The sequence below is a fragment of the Cebus imitator genome, unplaced genomic scaffold (assembly GCF_001604975.1).
Source record: "Cebus imitator isolate Cc_AM_T3 unplaced genomic scaffold, Cebus_imitator-1.0 Scaffold65, whole genome shotgun sequence".
NCBI classification, from domain to species: Eukaryota; Metazoa; Chordata; class Mammalia; order Primates; family Cebidae; genus Cebus; species Cebus imitator.
Genome location: NW_016107380.1, coordinates 4,738,099 through 4,757,896, shown reverse-complemented (window position 1 = coordinate 4,757,896; position 19,798 = coordinate 4,738,099). Strand labels below are relative to the sequence as shown.

The following is a 19,798-nucleotide window of genomic DNA, read 5'->3' as shown; positions in this document are numbered from 1 at the left end:
ATTTTGATTTTTCACACAGAAAAAAATTATGCTATTTATGACATCATTACCGAATACTATAAACTTGATATGAATATTTCAGTAGGGAAAATGCAACTACTAAAATCTGAATTTAGAAGGGACTTCCATCTCTACTCTCTAATGATCACATGTGATTTAGAATGAACACGGGCTTTAGATCTGAGATGCTTTAGAAAGAATTGCTTTTATTTACAAAATGATATCAACAGAAGAAAAATATTCTTTTAATGTAATACCATTTTTAAAAAAATGACAGAAAACAGATGCAGCATAAATAGTAGTGTCTCAAGAACAATTACCTTACTTTCCTCTCTATTAGCAAATTCTTAAGGTTTAATCCCCTCATCTAGAAAAACACCTATGTTGATGGTTTTGCATCCAATGGTAGGATGGATGGTGTGATATTACAATGTCTCAGATACAAGTATCTTGGCTCTGATTATGTCATAAAGCAGGAAGCAGTGTAAAACCACTAGTTACTTTGTTTTCCAAATATCCAAAATTATTAATAACTAGCATGCTCTTTAATCCAGCACTTTTAAGACATGGAAAGGACAGAAGCTTGGAACTTCTTCCTGAAAGTGAACAAACTTTTATATTTTTAGCATTTCCTACATGCTACAAAAAGGAAAAAAAAAAAAAAAAACATAAGAAAAAAAATGTAACTTGTTCACAAAGAAAACTGCTCTAATAGGCTGGAGCAGTGGTTTCCAAATGGAGTCTCCAGAGCACTAAAATTTAACAATGGGGCCTAAGCAGGTATTTTCGGGGAGGCAGGGCTTCAGGTCCTCTTCACTTATTTTTATCAGTGGCTCTTTCGTTATTTTAGATAATGGAGTTCCAAAGAAATTGGGGAACAGCGCATTTGTCCCAAATTCCATTTTGCATACTGTGCTTGGTCATATATGACACATCTTTAACACATTTAGTAGGGTGAAACATTCTATATTGAATAAAACTAATTATACAGAGTTTTGGGTTTGTAAAACATATTTTCTTCACATGGAAACTGAATTAGTCACTTCTTTTATCATTTCCAATGCTAAGATTCCAAATGTATTATTACATACCTTGTTTACAGGACTGAGAAGGCAGTGTGACATGGTGGGTGTGGCAGTTCATTAGGTATCAAAGGACTTACGTTCAAATCTTAGCTCTTGTCCCTCACTGGATATGAGATCTTAGCCAAGTTTAATCTTTTGATGGTTAAACTTTATGAATCTGCCTCTTTAAACTCACAAGATTTTAATGGGGATAAGTGGCGGAAATCAAATGACAATATATACTTTGAAAACCTCAAAAAAATCACATAATTACTAACATTTATCTTAGTATAATTGATACGGTCTTCTTTCAATTATGCATGCAGATATAGATTGAAATCACCCTCTCTGGAACATCTTACCTTAAAAGAGTTACTTTTAATGAAAGAAAAGGAAAGCTTTGCTAACCTCACTGCTCTGATTCAGCTCAGGCCAAGTCTGGTTTAGTGACGGCATCGATGGTGACTTGCTTGGAGGAGCTTCGGCAGGAGAGCCTGAATAACCTACCTCACCTGGCTGATCCCCAACATCTGCAATTTAAAAATAGAGAAATTCTCTATAAAGAATACACTGTAGTTTATTTTAGGCATATTTATTTATTTAAAAAAGCTAAAAGATGACTTTCACAAGTAGTAATATATAATCTAAATCTCCTTTCCTTATGTTCTCAGAGTCAGCATTTTAACAATCAGACACTACTTATTCCTGCTACTTATGGTCTACCCGAAATCATAGCCTTTCATGAAAATAAAATCTATTTTATTTAGAAATAAAAAGGTTATACATAATAATAGTGTAATAGTCACATGCTTTAGAGATTTCTGATAAGAGAAATAGATTTATACCAGTTTCCAAAGTGCATGCTACTCCATGGAATACTAAACAGTAGGTGGCTTTGAAAAATTAGGTTTTCTGCTCAAATAAGTTTGGGGAAATAATAATTCTCTGTTGGAGCATCCGTACACACATTTGTATATCAAGACTTGTGATGTCTCAAAGTAAATAGCTTTAAATCATTTTTTTTTTTTCCAGACACACATCATTTTCATCAAATAGAATCCCTCAGTATTCCCCTGGAATATGCCGATTTATACTAATTCACTAACATTTTCTCTACAAATCTCCCTTGTTAACAAAAAGCAGCACATACTTGCAAGGCACACAGCAAAAGGAGAGTCCCCAGCCACAGGAAAAAAGTCAAGCCCGTATGAAACTTAACTTTTATCATTAACCTCACTGGCACTTACAGACTTAACTGAGATAGTTACAAATCCATGATACTATTTCAAAATGGTTTTTGAAGTATTTTGAGGTATTGTATTCTACTTTTAAGCACAGTTACACCATTCCAATATCACTATCTGATCATGAGCAAGTTGAATAAAACAGCACCTGAGTTTCTCCATCAGAAAGCTGCCACTAATTGTTAGCACTATACTTCAGATTTCTAAATACTCAGCCATATATCCTAGCATTGTATAGCTTTCAACTTTTCAGTCTATTCATTAGTAAACCCTTTAAGTTTTAGTGCCTAACACAGGACTTAATACATAGGAGCACTCATATATTTACTGAATCAGCCATCTTGTGTATTCTTTTTTATTTAAATTCATTCTCCTTTACTGCCATTTTCCTAGAACCACAATTAAGTACTGATTAAGTACTGATAGTTGAAAAAGTTCTCAAAATGTCCCTTCTGCCTATTCTGTTACATGCCTCCCTCAAAATATTTCCTTTTGACTTACCCAGACGTTATACTTTTATAATTATACCAAATTGCAAGTTCTAGTCTGCAGTCCAGAATTGTCATCTAATTTTTGTTTTCTAAGATCAGAAATTATTTCTTTCTTAAGTCCTATATCTTCTCAATAGAAGCATCCGGGTAGTATAGAGGTAGGAAGCCTTCAGATGTTATCCTATGAAGACCTCAACTCAAAAGTTCTTAGAGAAGAACTTACAAAAAATTATTTAGGATAAATAGTAGTAGCAAATTCCCCACTGGATAGTTTTCGGTGGGGGAAAAAATTATGAACCTTTATCCCCAGTGGTAAAAGGGGAAAGGAGGACAGTAGCTATAAATTTGACAATTTACTGAAAGTCTACTAGAAGAATAATAAAGAAGTATCTTTAAGGGATTCCCCAAAGCAGGTGAATATTGAAGAAAATAAAAATAATCAGAATTAAAACAGTATTAGCTACAGAATGACTAATTCTCAAAAGAACTTGTTTAAAGCACAACTCTATTACTTTATTTTTAAACATCAATCTTAGGGCAATCTGCAGGTCCTGATTGGGCTTTCAAGTTCACGGTTCTCATGATTTCTTCTACTGATAAATTTAGGGCCAGGCTGTACCGCACCCCCACCTCAGGGCAGTTTCAATTTGGGACAGATTCCCGGAATATTTCTGATTCACTAGTACAAAGCTACAGTGGGTCTAGCCACTTGAAGCTAAGAAATGAATTGCTAGTCACCCAAATAATTGTACTTTATAACTATTCCAATACAGTTATTTTCCAAGAGTTGTAGTCCTCAAACTGTGGACCATAGACTCCTCCCTGAGAGTCCCCAAGACTCAGAGATATGAAAAGTCAAAATTATTCTTGTAATAATGCTTTTCCCATGCTGACATTGGCACTAAATACAGTGGCAACAAAATATATTGTACTCCTCACTTACAGCTATTGTATTCCCTAACCCCCCCATACATAAGTATTAAATATAGATAAATGAAAATAAACATGCATGCTGATCTCACCGATGAATGTTCAGGAAGTAGTAAAAATTAATTTTACTAAATCTCAGCCCTAAAAACACATCTTTCTCTGTATGTCAAAATGGGAAATTATATACACAGCATTTCTGCTACATAAGAAAGTAAAATGGTTGTCTCACAGAAAAGTACTTGTGTGATGCAGTTGTAAGGTGAACAAGTCACTTTTTTCATGGAATACCATTTTTCTTGAAAGAACAGCTGATTACAATAATTCAGACTTGGGTATTGGGCAGTGAGCTTGCCATTTCAAGGAAAGTATCGTTTTCAGTATTTGTTTCTAATGTTTACTAATGACAATGCTCAAGTTTTCAAGGTAAAACTCAAAATTTTTGAAAATGTATAACCATATCCATAATCTCAAGAGCTTCCAACACTTAAAGGCTTCTTTGATAAGATGGGTTATGAAATCAACAAATATACTTAAATATTTTATAACAAAATACATCAACATCTGAAAGATATGTATAACTCAATGAACTGATATTTTACAAATACCCAATGCATTATGGCATAAAACCAAGTAACTGTACAAAAATGCCTTAAGTGGCTTCAGCTTCCACACTGCAACTAAGCTTTAAGAAAGTAACTTTGTGCTTTGATGTAGTACCTAAGAATATCTACATCATCTGACAAAGCCATGAAATAGTCCTTCCTTTAATTGTGTGGGCTAGATTTTATTTGGAAACTTTTTTCTACTTAAGGCCGGATAGTAACTATTTTAGGTTTTATGGCTATAAGGTACCTGTTGCAACAATCCAACTCCACCATTACGGTGCAAAGGCAGTCCTAGGCAATCCATAAACGATGAGCACTGCTGGGTTTGAATACAATTTTTATAGACACTGAAATTTGAATTTCATATAATTTTCAATGTGTAATAAAATATTATTCTTTTCTTTTCCACAGTTAAAAAAAATTCTTAGCTTATAGGCTAATCAAAAATGGGTAGTAGGCTGGATCTATCCCACAGGCCTTAGTTTTTAGACCCCTGATATACCTCAAAGAAAACAACATATCCAACAGACAGTGTGGAAGCAAATATGACAATTTAGTTGTCTTCTATTAAGCCAGGTGTAAAAGAAATTTGCAAAAATATAAAACAATGCCACCCCTTTTATAATTTTTTTCTTTAATCTTGGGAGAATACGGTTATTTTCCTAAAAATATTTATGCCAATATGTAATAGATTTACTTTATTACATAAAGTAAAAACATACAAATTAATCAGTTTTAATTTCTAAGAATGTAACTATTGATAGAGTTAACCATGTAAACAAAGTCTCTTGGGGTCCACAATTTTTATGAATGTTTAAAGGGGTTTTAAGATTTAAAAGATTGTTCCACACAAACAAAAAACAACAACAAAAACCAACCAAATAAAAAATGATTTAAAAGTTTGAAAAATTACTGTCCTAGAACATCCAAAAATTATTTCTGGGATAAATTAGCAAAATTACACATTGCTTCTTTCCTATGTTCTAGAAACCAAAAGTCTGTGGACAACCATTCAGTCTGGAAATAAGCTATACCTCCTTCAACTCTGCTCCATGTAAGTACTCCAACAAAGAGCTTCCTGCCCACACACAAATGTTAGTCTTTAAGACTGTATTTTTCCGGAGGCAGGGGTGTAGTTTTACTCTTACCTGATGCAGTGTTCCAACCTAGCCTCCTGCTGGAACACTGTGTCAACCCTGCCTCCCTCCTGTGGGTTCTGCTCTGCCCCTGACATCATCAGAGCATCAGGGCTGAAAAAGAAGAGCATGAGCCTAAATTATTCGTTAAAGTTAACCCCAAAAGGGCTGTTATGCAAAAAGTATTTCCACGTATAAAAGTGTCTGAAAGAGACAACCCAGTATGATCACACTGATCTATGGCTTATTCTACATTTATTCTAAGTTTGCAAACACTGGAAGAAGTTTTCCCTCCTCTATCCTTTCAAAGAATCTGGAAAGTTCCCAGATTCAATTCAGTACAGTATACCTGCTAAACAACCTCTTTTTCAAAGAGCTTTAGTTTTATTTTACCCTTGTAACCTATCCATCCTAAATTTCTCCTATTTTCTTAGTATTATACATGATATACTAAAAAAATTATCTCAAAAGTTGACTGCCAGCTGATATTAGTCTTATAGAAATATATATACTTCCTTAAAGTCTTACAGTTTAAAACTTATTTTGCTCTAAGCAGCAAACAAATCTAGGATGTTATTCAATAATGAAGGTTCAATGTTCCAACCTCTTTAAATAACTTCATCAAGGCAAAAGTAACTTTTGTTTAAAGAGTATTATTCTTCTAAGAAAAAAATATGTAAAATAAAAAACAAACAAGTGTGGATAAATTTTAAGTCTTCAAGGAAAACTACAAATGGTAACTTTTTCATTCATATTTAAAAGACAGGCATAGCAACGCATATGCAGAAAGACAACATTTAAGATATGTTTAGTTTTTACTTGAATATTATATGCACCAAAAAACTAGTAAGTTTTATTTTCAAAATGAACTCCACTTTTCCTCAACACTTCACAAAATGGAAACTTAGTGAGTAAGACCACCTTAAAAGAGGGTCTATGTAGAAGACTGTTTTCAATTAAAACCAAAGGTTTTAAAAAAAAACAAAGTAAAAACGTGTCCAAGGTTTGAAAAGAAACAAACTATTCACCCAAAATTCTAATGAAACGGAACTTGCTGCCTTCTTACAGTGCTGATCAACATCTGACTCAACTATTACAGTTCAAAGAATATTACCTATAATATACAGGAGGTTCCCATTATCCAAAGACAGGTAAACATGGGAAAAAAATCCATTTAAAGTTAATCCATTCAAAATAAAAACTAGAATTCTATAAGGAGAAAAACAGTTAACTGGAGCTTTATCTTAAAAACTTAAGAGGAAATAGTGGAAACGGAGCATGAAGAACAAAGAATGAAAGATAAAGGTTGGGCATAGTGGCTCATGCCTGTAATTTCAACATTTTGGGAGGCTAACGCAGGCGGATCACAAGGCCAGAAGTTCAAGACCAGCCTGGCCAACATGGTGAAACCCCATATCTACTAAATTAGCCAGGCGTGGTGGTGCATGCCTTAGGAGACTGAGGTAGGAGAACTTCTTGAACCTGGGAGGCAGAGGTTGCAGTGAGCCGAGATCGTGCCACAGCACTTCAGTCTGAGAAACAGAGCAAGACTCTGTCTCAGGGGGAAAGAAAAAGGAAAGATAATGCTACTTTTGGGGGGGGTGTATAATTTTGTGGCAAAATTAAAAAGCACTAATTGGATCAGTGAACATTTACTGAGGGCCTATAGGGTTCCAAGCTCTCGAGATCCTGTACTGAGCAAGACAAGGGTCCCAATCCCATGGAGTTCTCTTTCTAACAGAGGGAGACAGAGATGTTCATCTTTCATTCACTTTTGACTTTCACAGCACAACTGCAAAGGAAAAAGGTCACTTCTGTAAAAAAGAATTATGAGTATCATTAATTACTCCCAAGGACATTTACTAACCCACTGAATCTGAAATCATAATCTTTTTTTTTTTTTTTTTTTTTCCTTTCCCTCCCTCCCTCCCTTCCTTCTTTCCTTTTCTTTTTAAGAGACAGGGTCTCACTGTGTCACCTAGGCTAAAGTGCAGTGGTGAATCGTAGCTCACTATAACCTCAAACTCCTGGCCTCCAGTGATCCTCCCACCTTGGCCTACCAAAGTGTTACTGGGAGCCACTATGCCTGGCCAAAACCGTAATCTTTTAAAGCCTCCACTATTGTCATCATCCTCATAGAGTTTTTGCCTGTCAAGTATTTTCTGCCCTTACTTGTCAATGTCTTTGTCAGGATTTGAATTCTATTTACTCTGATCAATTTCATTAAATGGTGCATCTTTATTAATATCTGTAATTCAACCGTACTGATTTATCAGCTACAATACCCAGATATCTGGAAAGAAATGCCACATAACAGAAAGAGATAGGGGGCGGGGGGAAGACAGACAGGGACAGAGTAGGTTTGGGGTGGAGGGTTGGTTTGAGAAGTAATTTCTTAATTAGAAAGTTAATGACAAGCATTAGTGCATATTTTCATTATTTTTTCCTCTGCAACTAAAGGTACCTAGATAATGAATTTTCAAAAACAAAGATTCTGGGTTATTCATTCAAAACAAAGATAGGTAGATTTTATATATATATATATATGCATATTCACTGCAGCAGTGTTTTAAAGGCAAAGCCAGAAAACAATCCCAAAATCTATCAATAAGAAATGGTTAAATTAAGGTACACATCGTATTATGGAATACCTTGAATGATAAATGTGATAGCTCTATATATTATTGTATTAGTCCATTTTCACACAGCTGATAAAGACATGCCCAAGACTGGGAAATTTACAAAAGAAAGAGGTTTAACGGACTTACAGTTACATGGCTAGGGAGGCCTCACAATCACAGCGGAAGCCAAGGAGGAGTAAGTCGTATCTTACATGAACAGCAGCAGGCAAAGAGAGAGCTTATTCAGGGCAACTCCCTTTATAATACCATCAGATCTTGTGAGACTTATTTACTACCACGAGAACATCACAGTAAAAACCTGCCCTCATAATTCAATTACCTCCCACCAGGTCGCTCCCACAACACGTGAGAATTCAAGATGAGATCTAGGTGGGGACACGGCCAAAGCGCATCAATAATAAAGTAAAAACATGTCCAACATTATAAGAAAAAAAAATCAAGGATGTATAGTATGATTTTATCTGTATATACACCAATACCTGTGTGTAGGTTTTTATATATATATGGTAAAAATTTATGGATGAATGTTAAGAGAAACTCCCAACAGTAATTTACTTGTACCAAGGTAGTCTCAAATCTGAATTTACACGGTTTCTAGTAAACTATTCATGGAAAGACCCATGTGCCTTCTCTTCTCTGGCTTAAAAAAAATTCATGTTGGAAATAGTTTTAGAGATTGTGGATCCATGCAATGCACCTTATAAACAGCAATGAAACATGTGCCCAAATCTACTGTGTAAAGTAGTGATCATGCAGAAGGAGATGTAGACAGGGAGCTCACATCCCTTTCCTTCTTTCAGCATCTCAGACAGAGATTGCCAAGTTGCATATGTTAGCAGTGTGGTGTAGAGCTAGAAAACAGTTAAAAATCATTGGCTCAGTCACTTAATCATTTCAACAATCTGAATGTCTGTCTATTCCTATACTCAATTTGCACCTTGCCAGCACTGAGATACAATGAACAAAATTGATCCAGTTTCTACCTTCCTAGAAGGCTCTAGTCTACATATCTTTCTAGAGAAAGATATGTATCAAACAATCACAAAGTCCACGTAAGACTGCAACTGTGCTTCAAAGGAGAAGATTCTTTGGACATTAAAATGTATAGCACCTCAACCCGTTTGTAGCAGGTCCATCTTAATCTTTTATTATTTATTTATTTATTTATTATTTTGAGATGGAGTCATTCTCTGCCACCCAGGCTGGAATGCAGTGGTGTCATCTTGGCTCACTGCAACCTCTGCCTCCTGGGTTCAAGCGATTCTCCTGCCTCAGCCTTCCCAGTAGCTGGGACTATAGGCACCTGCTACCGCGCCCAGTTAATTTTTTTGTATTTTTAGTAGAGATGGGGTTTCACCACTGTGTTAGCCAGGAAGGTCTCAATATCCTGACCTCGTGATCCACCCGCCTCAGCCTCCCAAAATGCTGAGATTACAGGCGTGAGCCACAGCGCCTGGCCAATCTTCTTCTTCTCCTTCTTTTTTTTTTTTTTTTTTTTTTTTTAAGAAGACAAACATTCTGCTAAATATTCTTCAGTTCAGCTTCAGAAAGCTCATTCTGCAGATGAATTTTTGCATGCTTTCTTCTATAAGACAACAAACATCAAGTTTCCCTTTCTATTTATTTTAGGTGACAAATTCAGTGCTGATGTTATTTATTAAATATTCTAATTCAGGTCTACAGAAGTGCTTCTACCTATAATCCTTAATAGTTCTATTTTATCTATGATTTAACCCTGTATACCTGTTCAAGTAATTTTGGGAAAAAAATGCACATTTAGCCACTCATGTTTTCATGTCTATAGAAAGCCTAGCACGTTACTCCAAGGAGTTGTAACTCAAGTGACCACTGCTCACCATCTATTTGCCTTTAAGAGTTAAACTGTATAAGTACAGAATATTTGTAGAACTAATGCTTTAGTATGTTCCAACATCATAAATGGAGTATAACAAATCACTATATTTTCAAAGGTAGGAAAATGTCTAGAAGATACCTTTCTTTGAAAATGGCATACATACAGAATTAATTCATCCAGTATTAGTGCAGTGCCTGGCAAGGTGATAGGTTTTGAGCATACTACAATAAATAGGATACACTTCCCTTGTTTCAAGGAATTCAGAGTATAGTGATAGAAGGGGGGGGCAAACAGGATTTAGTGTGGTATGTTTCAGTAATTAGCATGTAGAAGATGCTATGAGAGATCAGAAAAGAGAGAAACCGCCTCTCCCATAGTCAGAAAGGCTCCACAGAGGGATTATTTATAATAAATTATATTATCAGTGAAAAGAAACTATTTGAGTATTACCCTCTTAACTGTGACCTTTAAAAACACAGCTATTTTTACAATGATTTTTATGACTGACCCACAGTGTCACAAGATAACTTCTATACTCAAAGGACTTTTTGTCATGTGAATCTCAGGTTTATGATAGGTGAAAAAAAAATGATAATTTATATTGGCTCATCCCAGAATCAACAGAATTCCAAAATTTATCATTTGTAAATATGTAAAGCAGATTTCAGTGTAATACTGTGTGATCCCTATGTTTACAGTAAGTTTGGTCAGAAAACCATACGTTGGGAGGGGGAAAAAACAATCTGGGACTGTGATACGTTTACAATTATATTTAGAACAATAGTACACAGATATAAACAGGCAATAAAATCAGTCTCTCTTTGTTAAACAGATATAACAGGTGTAAAATAAGACAAAAAGAGAAATGCCCAGAAAAAAACTTCTTGAACCATCACCTTATAGATCAAATTTACAAAGAGCTTGATTTTTATTTACATTAAAGGAAAAAGAAACCCATTAAATATATGCAAAAGCCAGAGTCATCAATGAATATAACAGACGACAGAATCAGACAAGCCTCTACAAAATCACCTACAACAGATTAAACTTTGTTTAAATTATTTTCTTGTATTATTATGCTATCAGTTTTCAAAGGCTTGAAGTCATATAAAAGCTGTAGGTACAAGTACAATTTTTAAATCAGTGATACTGAAAGTGTGAAGTTACCACATTTTCTTCTTTTGGTTACTCTCATAGTGCAAACAACAAAGATGTTGCTATTATTTCTTAAGTAGGTAAATCAAAGTACTTTGGAGCAAAATTACCTAATAAAGATACTTAGCTTTCAGCTCAAGTTAGAGGATGACACTTCACAACTACCTGAAATGATCCCAAAATCCTAGGATTATCATAGAGAAATTTGCTTAAAAAATTAAAATCAATGCTATATTTTTAGAATCAACCTACTGGTTGATAGAATATCAGTGTGCAATTCAGGTCCTGAAATGTGAATGGCATCAAATCCACATTTCCGGAGGAGAAACAGAAGGGGAAAATACAGTAAATGATCAGAATTTGCCCAAAATCACATTAGCAAAACTAGAAGAACACTCAGATTGTGTACTCCAACGAGACTGTTTTCTTTGTGACAGTAAATTCATGCATCTGATTCCTTCTGTGTAATTTAGACTACTAAGTCAGACCCATGTACATTTTTAAAGACATACTGCCTGATAGATAAATGCCCCTTTCAGAGACAAATTCTATTTTAACTTCCCCTTTAAAAGTATAAAATTCCTTCCATCGTCATCTCCAAAAGAGAGTTTAGATAGAAACACTGAAGACAATAATTTATTTTAATTAGGCTCATTAAGAATTAAACATTAGATTTCCTTTTATTCGCTCAGAATTTAAGAAAAATTTACTAATTTTTAGGCCCTGATTTTCTTTTTCTTTTTAAAGAAAGGTCCAGGCCGGGCATGGTGGTTCACACCTGTAATCCCAGCACTTTGGGAGGCCGAGGAGGGCGAATCACAAGGTCAAAGGATTGAGACCATCCTGGCCAACATGGTGAAATCCCATTACTACTAAAATTACAAAAATTAGCTGGGTGTGGTGGCACGCACCCGTAGTCCCAGTACGCAGGAGGCTGAGGCAGGAGAATCACTTAAACCCAGGAGGCGGAGGTTGCAGTGGACCAGCATCTCGCCACTGCACTCCAGCCTGGAAACAGAGCGAGACTCCGTCTCACAAAAAAAAAGGTCCCAATAAATATGAACATTTAGCATTCTTACTAACAACACAGCACTGTCTAAAATCAAACACAAAAGTCAAGATTTCTTTAGAGTCTGCAGAAGAGAGCTTGGCATTTTAAAGGAAAATGCTCACAGCTATAAAGGTCTAATGATGAACTAAGTAATTTCTCTTCAACAAATTAAGATGTGTTAAAGAGAAAAATGTTTATAATGAAGATGGGCTACTTTACCCACTTGATATAATATATATCACAATTAAAGAATAGCAAAGTAAGACAATGAAATGCTCTTCAAATCTCAGCAAGTCACAAGTATAAAGGTGAAATAGTGGTACATATTACTTGTCTTTATTTTTTAAAGTAGAGTGAATAAGACAAATCCAAGTTTAGCTCATATATCCTATTCTGATGACAAATCTATGTACACTTGATGAAATATCTAAGCTGCTAAGCTAAGGTTGACCTCTATCTTGATTCTTTCAGAATCAAGCATTATATTTATCAAGGCATGCAAACAGCTCTCTTCAGCTCCCAATCTTACCTGCTGAATCTTCCAAATCAATCAGTTTGGGCATTAAGCTTTCAGGAAGTTTTTCTGGTAAATCATAGCCATTCTTCCTAGCAACCACCAGATGAAAAGCAGCACAAAACTCATCCAGTGTCAATGCACCATCTTTATCAAAGTCTGAGAGTTCCCTAGAAGATAAGTTTATTGTGAATATAATCACATTTCACTTTGGATCCTTGTATTTCTCAAAAAAAAAAAAAAAAGCAAGAGAAATATTTTCCATGAGAAACTGTAAAAAATCAGTAATTCTAAAACTCCCATACACGAAAAGATGTGTAATACAGCAAATGTAGCAAGATGTTAACTGCAGAATCTAGGTGGTGGCATATGAGTGTTTATGGTACTTTTCTTTAAACTTTCCCGTGTGTTTGAAATTCTCTAAAAAGTGGCCCCAATAATTAAGGTCACCAAAAAGAATGACCTATAACTCACATGCATTTTTAGAAGGCATATGTAGTAAGTTAGTGACATCTTAAAAATGTTTTTATGTTTTCAAAGTTCAACATGTATGTACTTTATCTCATTTTTCATTTTTATTTTTTTGACACAGAGTCTTGCTATGGCCCAGGCTGGAGTGCAACGGCATGATCTCTGCTCACTGCAACCTCCACTTTCTGGGTTCAAGTGATTTCCTTGCTTCAGCCTCCTGAGTAGCTGGAATTATAGGCATGCACCACCACACCTGGCTAATTTTTATATTTTTAGTAGAGATGGGTTTTCACCATGTTGGCCAGGCTGGTCTTGAACTACAGACCTCAAGTGATCCACCCACCTCAGTCTCCCAAAGTGTTGGGATTACAGGCATGAGCCACTGCACTTGGCCAATATGTATGTATTTTAAATCATTGAGCAGAATTGCAAGGTTTAAAACAAAAATACAGCCTCTCCACCTTGCTGTCTATACCCTTTCCTAGCTACACAGACAACCACTTTTGTCTTTATTGCCTTAAACTATAAATAGCATACATAATATTACTAGTTTTTGAGTTTTCAGTTTTAGGTGTTATCTACCTACCTCGTACTACAGCATGCCATGGTACCAAAAACCTATTAAAAATGATGTAGAATGTAGAGAAACACATTGATATACAGAGGAATTAACATTTATATTTATCTGATAACCATTTATTTGTTTTTGAGAGAGTCTTGCTCTGTTGCCCAGGCTAGAGTGCTATGGCATGATCTCAGCTCACTGCAAACTCTGCCTGCTGGACTCAAGCAATCCTCCCACGTAAGCCTCCCAAGTAGCCAGGACTACAGGCATGCACCACCACATCTTGCTAATTTTATTTTTTGTAGAGACAGGGTTTCGCCATGTTGCTCAAGCTGGTCTTGAACTCCTGGGCTCAAGCAATCCGTGTGCCTTGGCCTCTCAAAGTGCAGGAATTACAGGGGTGAGCCACCACACCCAGCCTTTTTCTTTTTTGAGACAGTCTCATTCTGTCACCCTGGCTGGAGTGAAGTGGCACAATCTCAGTTCACTGCAACCTCCACCTAACAGGTTTAAGCGATTCTCATGCCTCAGCCTCCCCAACAGTTGGGATTACAGGCATGTGCCACCACACCCAGCTAATTTTTTGTATTGTTAGTAGAGGCAGGGTTTCACCATGTTGCCCAGGCTAGTCTCAAACTCCTGGGCTCACGCAATCTGCCTGCCTCGGACTCCCAAAGTGCAAAGATTACAGGCGTGAGCCATTGCGCCCAGCCCAGCTGCTTTTTTTGTGATTGCACTTTGTGTTCTATGGCTAATTCCAACAATATTCCAATACAGCTATTCTCAGTCTCTGTTTAAATGGAAGCTAACACCATTCCTAATCTTATGGCATGGTATAGGACTTACTAAACTTGATAAAAAAACCAAATGGGATAATATAATCATGTATGTGCAAACTAAATTTATCTCACGCATTACACTAGCAACAAAAAAACACCTGATACAGCTTAAAGAATTTGAGCTCTTTATAAAGTACTACTTTATCAGTATCACTTATTTCTTTTTCTGCAGAATAAGAGAGAAGCTGGCTATTGTAAGGCAATACTAAGTTGACAACATTCTAGAAGGGGTTAGTCGTTTATTTTTTAGGGCTCTAAAATCTATTAGAAACTCCTTGGAAGCAACCCAGTTACCCAACTAATGATATACCACACTTACCAAATATGAGAAAGTTCAAGAATAGGAAGTTTTGATTTTGTAAAAAACTCTTTAGCTGCAGATCCTGAAATATTAAAACAGTGTTGTTTAATGTTATTCTGAACTTATGGATCCATGAACAGAATATGAGTCTTAGACTTTTTCAATTGGGGAAAGATATTTTTAATATGTGAATTATGTCATGTTTTTGGCCCCCAGTGATTATAAATTTTTAGAAAATTATTTGATAATTATCTTGTATAATTAAAATCTATGACCAATAAAACAATGTCTCTGGGATTATGAAATTGAGACTGTCCTGTCCCATCTAGAAGAACTTCTGTTTTCAAAGACTCACCTGGAATAAATCCGTTTAGATCAGGCTGAATGGTTTTAAACTGATTTACATAATACTGTCTTTGTTCATCTGTTATTTTCCAGGGATCATCATAACTACTGGATTGCCTACGAATTTCAATGGCAGTTGTAGCTGATGCTACAGTTCGTACTGTTGTCTGGTCCTGTAATGAAACATTTTTTCCTCAGTATAATATCTACCTACATGACTATATGGACCAAGATTGCTAGGTTATTTATCTTTGAAAGTAAAACTTGCTTTTTGTGGACATTTAAAATGTAAAACCACATATCTGTTACAGTCAGGTTATTGGATATGTTTTTGCACAGTGATTACAGAAATGTGTAGAATGATAGCAATTATGTAAGCAACAGAAAGTTATGAAAATGTGCTAAGAAAGCCAAGCATATATATTTCCAGATGCAGAAACCTTTCAAAACTTCACTAGGAAATCAGAAACAGAAATAAAATCAGCTGAAACATTCCAATGATAACAGACTTGAAATGCACAGAGCAGAATTTTGTTTTTTTTAAATAAATGAGTGAATTTGCATTTATAAAATCCGCAACAGCAAAATATAAAAACAATGACTGCAGCAATACTTTGAATGAAGCAAATAAAAATGCAATACCAATAAAATGTCACACCTGGACAGAAGCAGGATGCATGGTTAAAAGAGTACTGGTTGGTGGAGTATCTGCAAAACTGACCCAGTTTTCTTGAGGTGGAGGTGGGGAATGCCCTGACCACACTGCATCACCAGCAGAAGAACCTATAAGGAGAATGGGTAAACATGCTGACTCATGTTTGAAGAAAAAACTTACGTTACCAGGAAGTTTTCTTTCAAACTCTAACTCTGAAGATATCTAACAATTTCCAAAATGGAATCTTTTCTGTTCAATTACAAACTATACCTCATTTAAATCTTTTCAATTATTTTGTGCTCTCCTTGTCAATACTAATAAAATTTATATAATATATACATAATATTCTGGGAAATAATTATTTATTTTATACCTTTAGAGAATCTGGTATCCATAAGTGCAATTACCACTTTTCAAAGCAATGTATCCACTTAAAAATTTCCATAGTTGGTTTTTGCTTCTATTTAACTTAACTTACAATTAAAAACTGTCTTGGAGGCCACTCTTGAAGAAATATTATCAAGTTTCCTTCAATTTACAAAACTAAATAATTGTTACTTAAAAAAAATCTCTAAGCCAGGTTCTGTGGCACAAGCCTATAATCCCCACCTACTCAGGAGGCTGAGGCAGGAGGATCATTTGAACCCAGGGGTGCAAGACCAGCCTGGGCAACACAATGACGCTCTAATCAATCAGTCAATCAATCTCTAAATACCTGACTGTGCTTCACCAAAGGGAGACCAAAATGGCCCAGATCCCGCAAGAGGCCTCTCACTATTCCCACCGCTGGGATGACGGCTGTGCTTTCTCCATGTGTGTGGAGAAGTTGGTGGAGATTGCTGTGGTGAAACTACTGGGGATGCAGGTTCCTAGAAAAGAATATTATTTTTAAATTTTAATTTTAAGGAGACATTTTAATTATTAAGGTTGCTATAAACGTTTTAGTGTAAGCATTTGCAGAGGGCATCTACTGCTAATATTTACAAGCATGTGATTACCTGTGCATCTGCAGATGTACGAGGCTGAACCGTATCATGGGTTACGGATCCCTTTTTCACTTGCCCCCTGCCAGGTGGTGGGGGAATTACACCAGAATATGACCCTTGATTTTCAGAATCTGAAGAATATGAGGCTGCATGGCGAGATTCCTGTTCATTCTTTGAAGCAACAAATCTTGGCAGAGGAAGGTCCTTTACTGTTAACCAAAAAATAATTATTACTTTAAAATAAAAAAGGACACATACATTAAAAACTAAAGTAAGACATGAATTAGATATTAGAATTTTTGTGAAACGGATACAAAAACAACAGGCACAAAATGTCTATCACCACAAAATTTGGACCATCATCTCCCTTACATTATTTAGGGAGACTCTTACCTAGAAAGAAATAATAAAACCAAATTGTCCTTCTAATGAGTGATAACAATAGCTACATTAAATGTCTACATATGTTTGGCCCTATACTTGTCATTGAATATTTATTTCACCTAGTAACCACAGTACCCCTGCAAAACCCCTATTTACAGATAAGGCAGCTGAGACTCTGTGATGCCAAGCTCATGCTCGTAGTGACTGACAGTTAGGATATAAACCTAGGTCAGTTAGACCCCAAAGCCTAGGCTGCTTCTACTCACACTGGGCCTCTAAAGTAAGATTTTAGAGCTCTAAGTAAAACACAGAAATGTCACTAAGTCTGAGACTAGATTTACAAATTTTCATGGCAGAAATTCCTAAACGTATCTTACTGTTCACCTACCAAAAACATGGTACCGAGTATTCTATCTATCCACTGTAGTCTGGCTTATGGCTCTACTACAGTCAGATATTCTACAATTCAATTTCAAATACAGAAGAAAGATGAAAGACTGAGAAATTCTTCAAGTAATCGTTAAGTCATACTTTTAGCCCAGAACAAATACAGGTGCAGAATTATTTCAGAGGAAAGCATACTTACCTCCATTACATGATTACCTTCGTCTCTCTTTAGAACCTCCATATGAAGGAGGGAAACTATTAAGCTTATTCAATATACATGTAAAAGAATTCAAAATTACCTGAAAAGAATGTAAACTCCCAACACTAGAAGAATGATGTGTGGCAAACTAGAGGTCCACAATGAAAACCTCCATCGACCAATAAACTAAAATGATACTTAAAACTATTTCTACAAATTACGTTATTTACAGAATTTTTACAAAAATTTTTCTGTAATTCACAGATTTTAAAAATCTTAATTTTTGTTTTTCCCCTTTACTCTATGAAAACAAAAGAACCCCCTGCATTTAAATGCCTATCTTTATAGAATTTCTATCTTCTTTCATATCAACAAGCCACTAAATACTTGAAAACAAATTATCTGATGTAATACTTTGATATGGTTTGGCTCTGTGTTCCCACCCAATCTCATCTCAAATTGTAATTCCCACATGGGAGGTGATTAGATCACGGGGGGCGGTTTCCCATGAGAGTGAGTTCTAATGAGATCTCATAGTTTAAATGTCTGTAGCAGTTCCCCCTTGCTCGCTCTCGCTCTCTCTCTCCTGAGGCCGTGTAAGATGTGCCTTGCTTTCCCTCCACCTTCTGCCACGATTGTAGATTTCCTGTGGCCTCCCTAGCCATGTGGACATGAGTCAATTAAACCTCTCTTGTTATTGTAGGTTTCCTGTGGCCTCCTGAGCCATGTGGAAGTGAGTCAATTAAACCTCTTTTGTTTATACATTACCCAGTCTCAAGGATTTCTTTATAGCAGTGTAAAAACAGACTTATACAAACTTGTAACGTGGTCAGATGTCTATAACTAGATTTTAGTCTGCCAATATTTTAATACTGTCTCTATCAACCGGAAAGTTTAGGTTAATCATTACTTCTTTATTTTAACTGGGGCCTCCAAAGCCTTCCCAAACAAAAAATACAAAGTATAATGCTGTTTTATTAGAAATGAAGAAAATAGGGAAGCTATATACGAAGACAGTAGCTATAATTTACTATTTACCTTAATAAAACTATTCACCTAAAATATTTTTAAACAACTTTTAGTAATTCTTTAAAAAACTGCCATTTCAACAGTGAATACAGTCAAATATGGATGAAGTACATATACTATACCATAATAGAAGATAGACTTTTTTTTTTTTGAGACGGAGTTTTGCTGTTGCTCAGGGTGGAGTGCAATGGAGCATCTCGGATCACCGCAACCTCCACCTCCCAGGTTCAAGCAATTCCCTTGCCTGAGCCACCGGCTGGGATTACAGGTATATGCCACCATACCTGGCTAATTTTGTATTTTTAGTGGAGATGAGGTTTCACATGTTGGTCAGGCTAGTCTCAAACTCCTGACCTCTGATGATCCACCCGTTTCAGCCTCCCAAAGTGCTGGGATTACAGGCCTGAGCCACTGCACCTGGCCAATAGACGTATTTTTCTAATGTTTTCAAGTGAGAAATGCAAGGTAGTGGAAATAAAGTCATGACACTTCACTCAAGGTCACACAAGCCATTATAAGACCAGAAAGACACAAGAGTTCTATTGACTTGACTTCATTTGTAATAGAAGCCTATTTTCTTTCAGTTACTAGTGTACTCCATATTTACCTGTATTTATACTTTCCACTCTTAAAGGGAAACCAGACTGGGCAACAGCTACAAGTTTCAAAGCAATGTAGAACTGGCTTCTTCCAAAATAACCAAGTCTTGTTGCACCACAAAGCTCCATGATCTATAAAAGAACATAATGTTAACATTAAGATTCACAACAAAATTCTCCCTTCAAAAATAAGCAGCTACCCAACTGGTTTGTAACGTCTCAAAATATCTAATAGATGGTATAATTCTTTCAACTGACAACTAACTTCCTCAAATTTCAGGTTCATATGTTTAGAAACAAAAAGTCACTGCTTTACAATAAGAAGGTCATCATTTTCCTATTTATCAAAAT

General features: G+C 35.7%; 1 protein-coding gene across 5 annotated transcripts in view; it reads right to left on the bottom strand.

The window, feature by feature from the left end:
- Positions 1-19,584, bottom strand: part of REPS1 (RALBP1 associated Eps domain containing 1) — a 43,925-nt gene extending 24,341 nt beyond the window's left edge. For 4 of the 5 annotated variants that reach the window (XM_017530419.2, XM_017530423.2, XM_017530424.2 and 1 more), the window contains exons 1-8: positions 19,456-19,579; positions 16,862-17,058; positions 16,579-16,732; positions 15,867-15,991; positions 15,219-15,381; positions 14,882-14,945; positions 12,703-12,857; positions 1,473-1,594 (exon numbers count right to left, since the gene is read on the bottom strand). In XM_017530419.2, the coding sequence (XP_017385908.1) occupies positions 1,473-1,594; positions 12,703-12,857; positions 14,882-14,945; positions 15,219-15,381; positions 15,867-15,991; positions 16,579-16,732; positions 16,862-17,058; positions 19,456-19,576 (1,101 nt within the window). In that variant the 5' untranslated portion in view covers positions 19,577-19,579. Of the gene's footprint in view, positions 1-1,472; positions 1,595-12,702; positions 12,858-14,881; positions 14,946-15,218; positions 15,382-15,866; positions 15,992-16,578; positions 16,733-16,861; positions 17,059-19,455 lie in introns of all 5 variants that reach the window. The other variant, XM_017530420.2, reaches the window with a different exon arrangement.
- Positions 19,585-19,798: the final 214 nt, after the last annotated feature.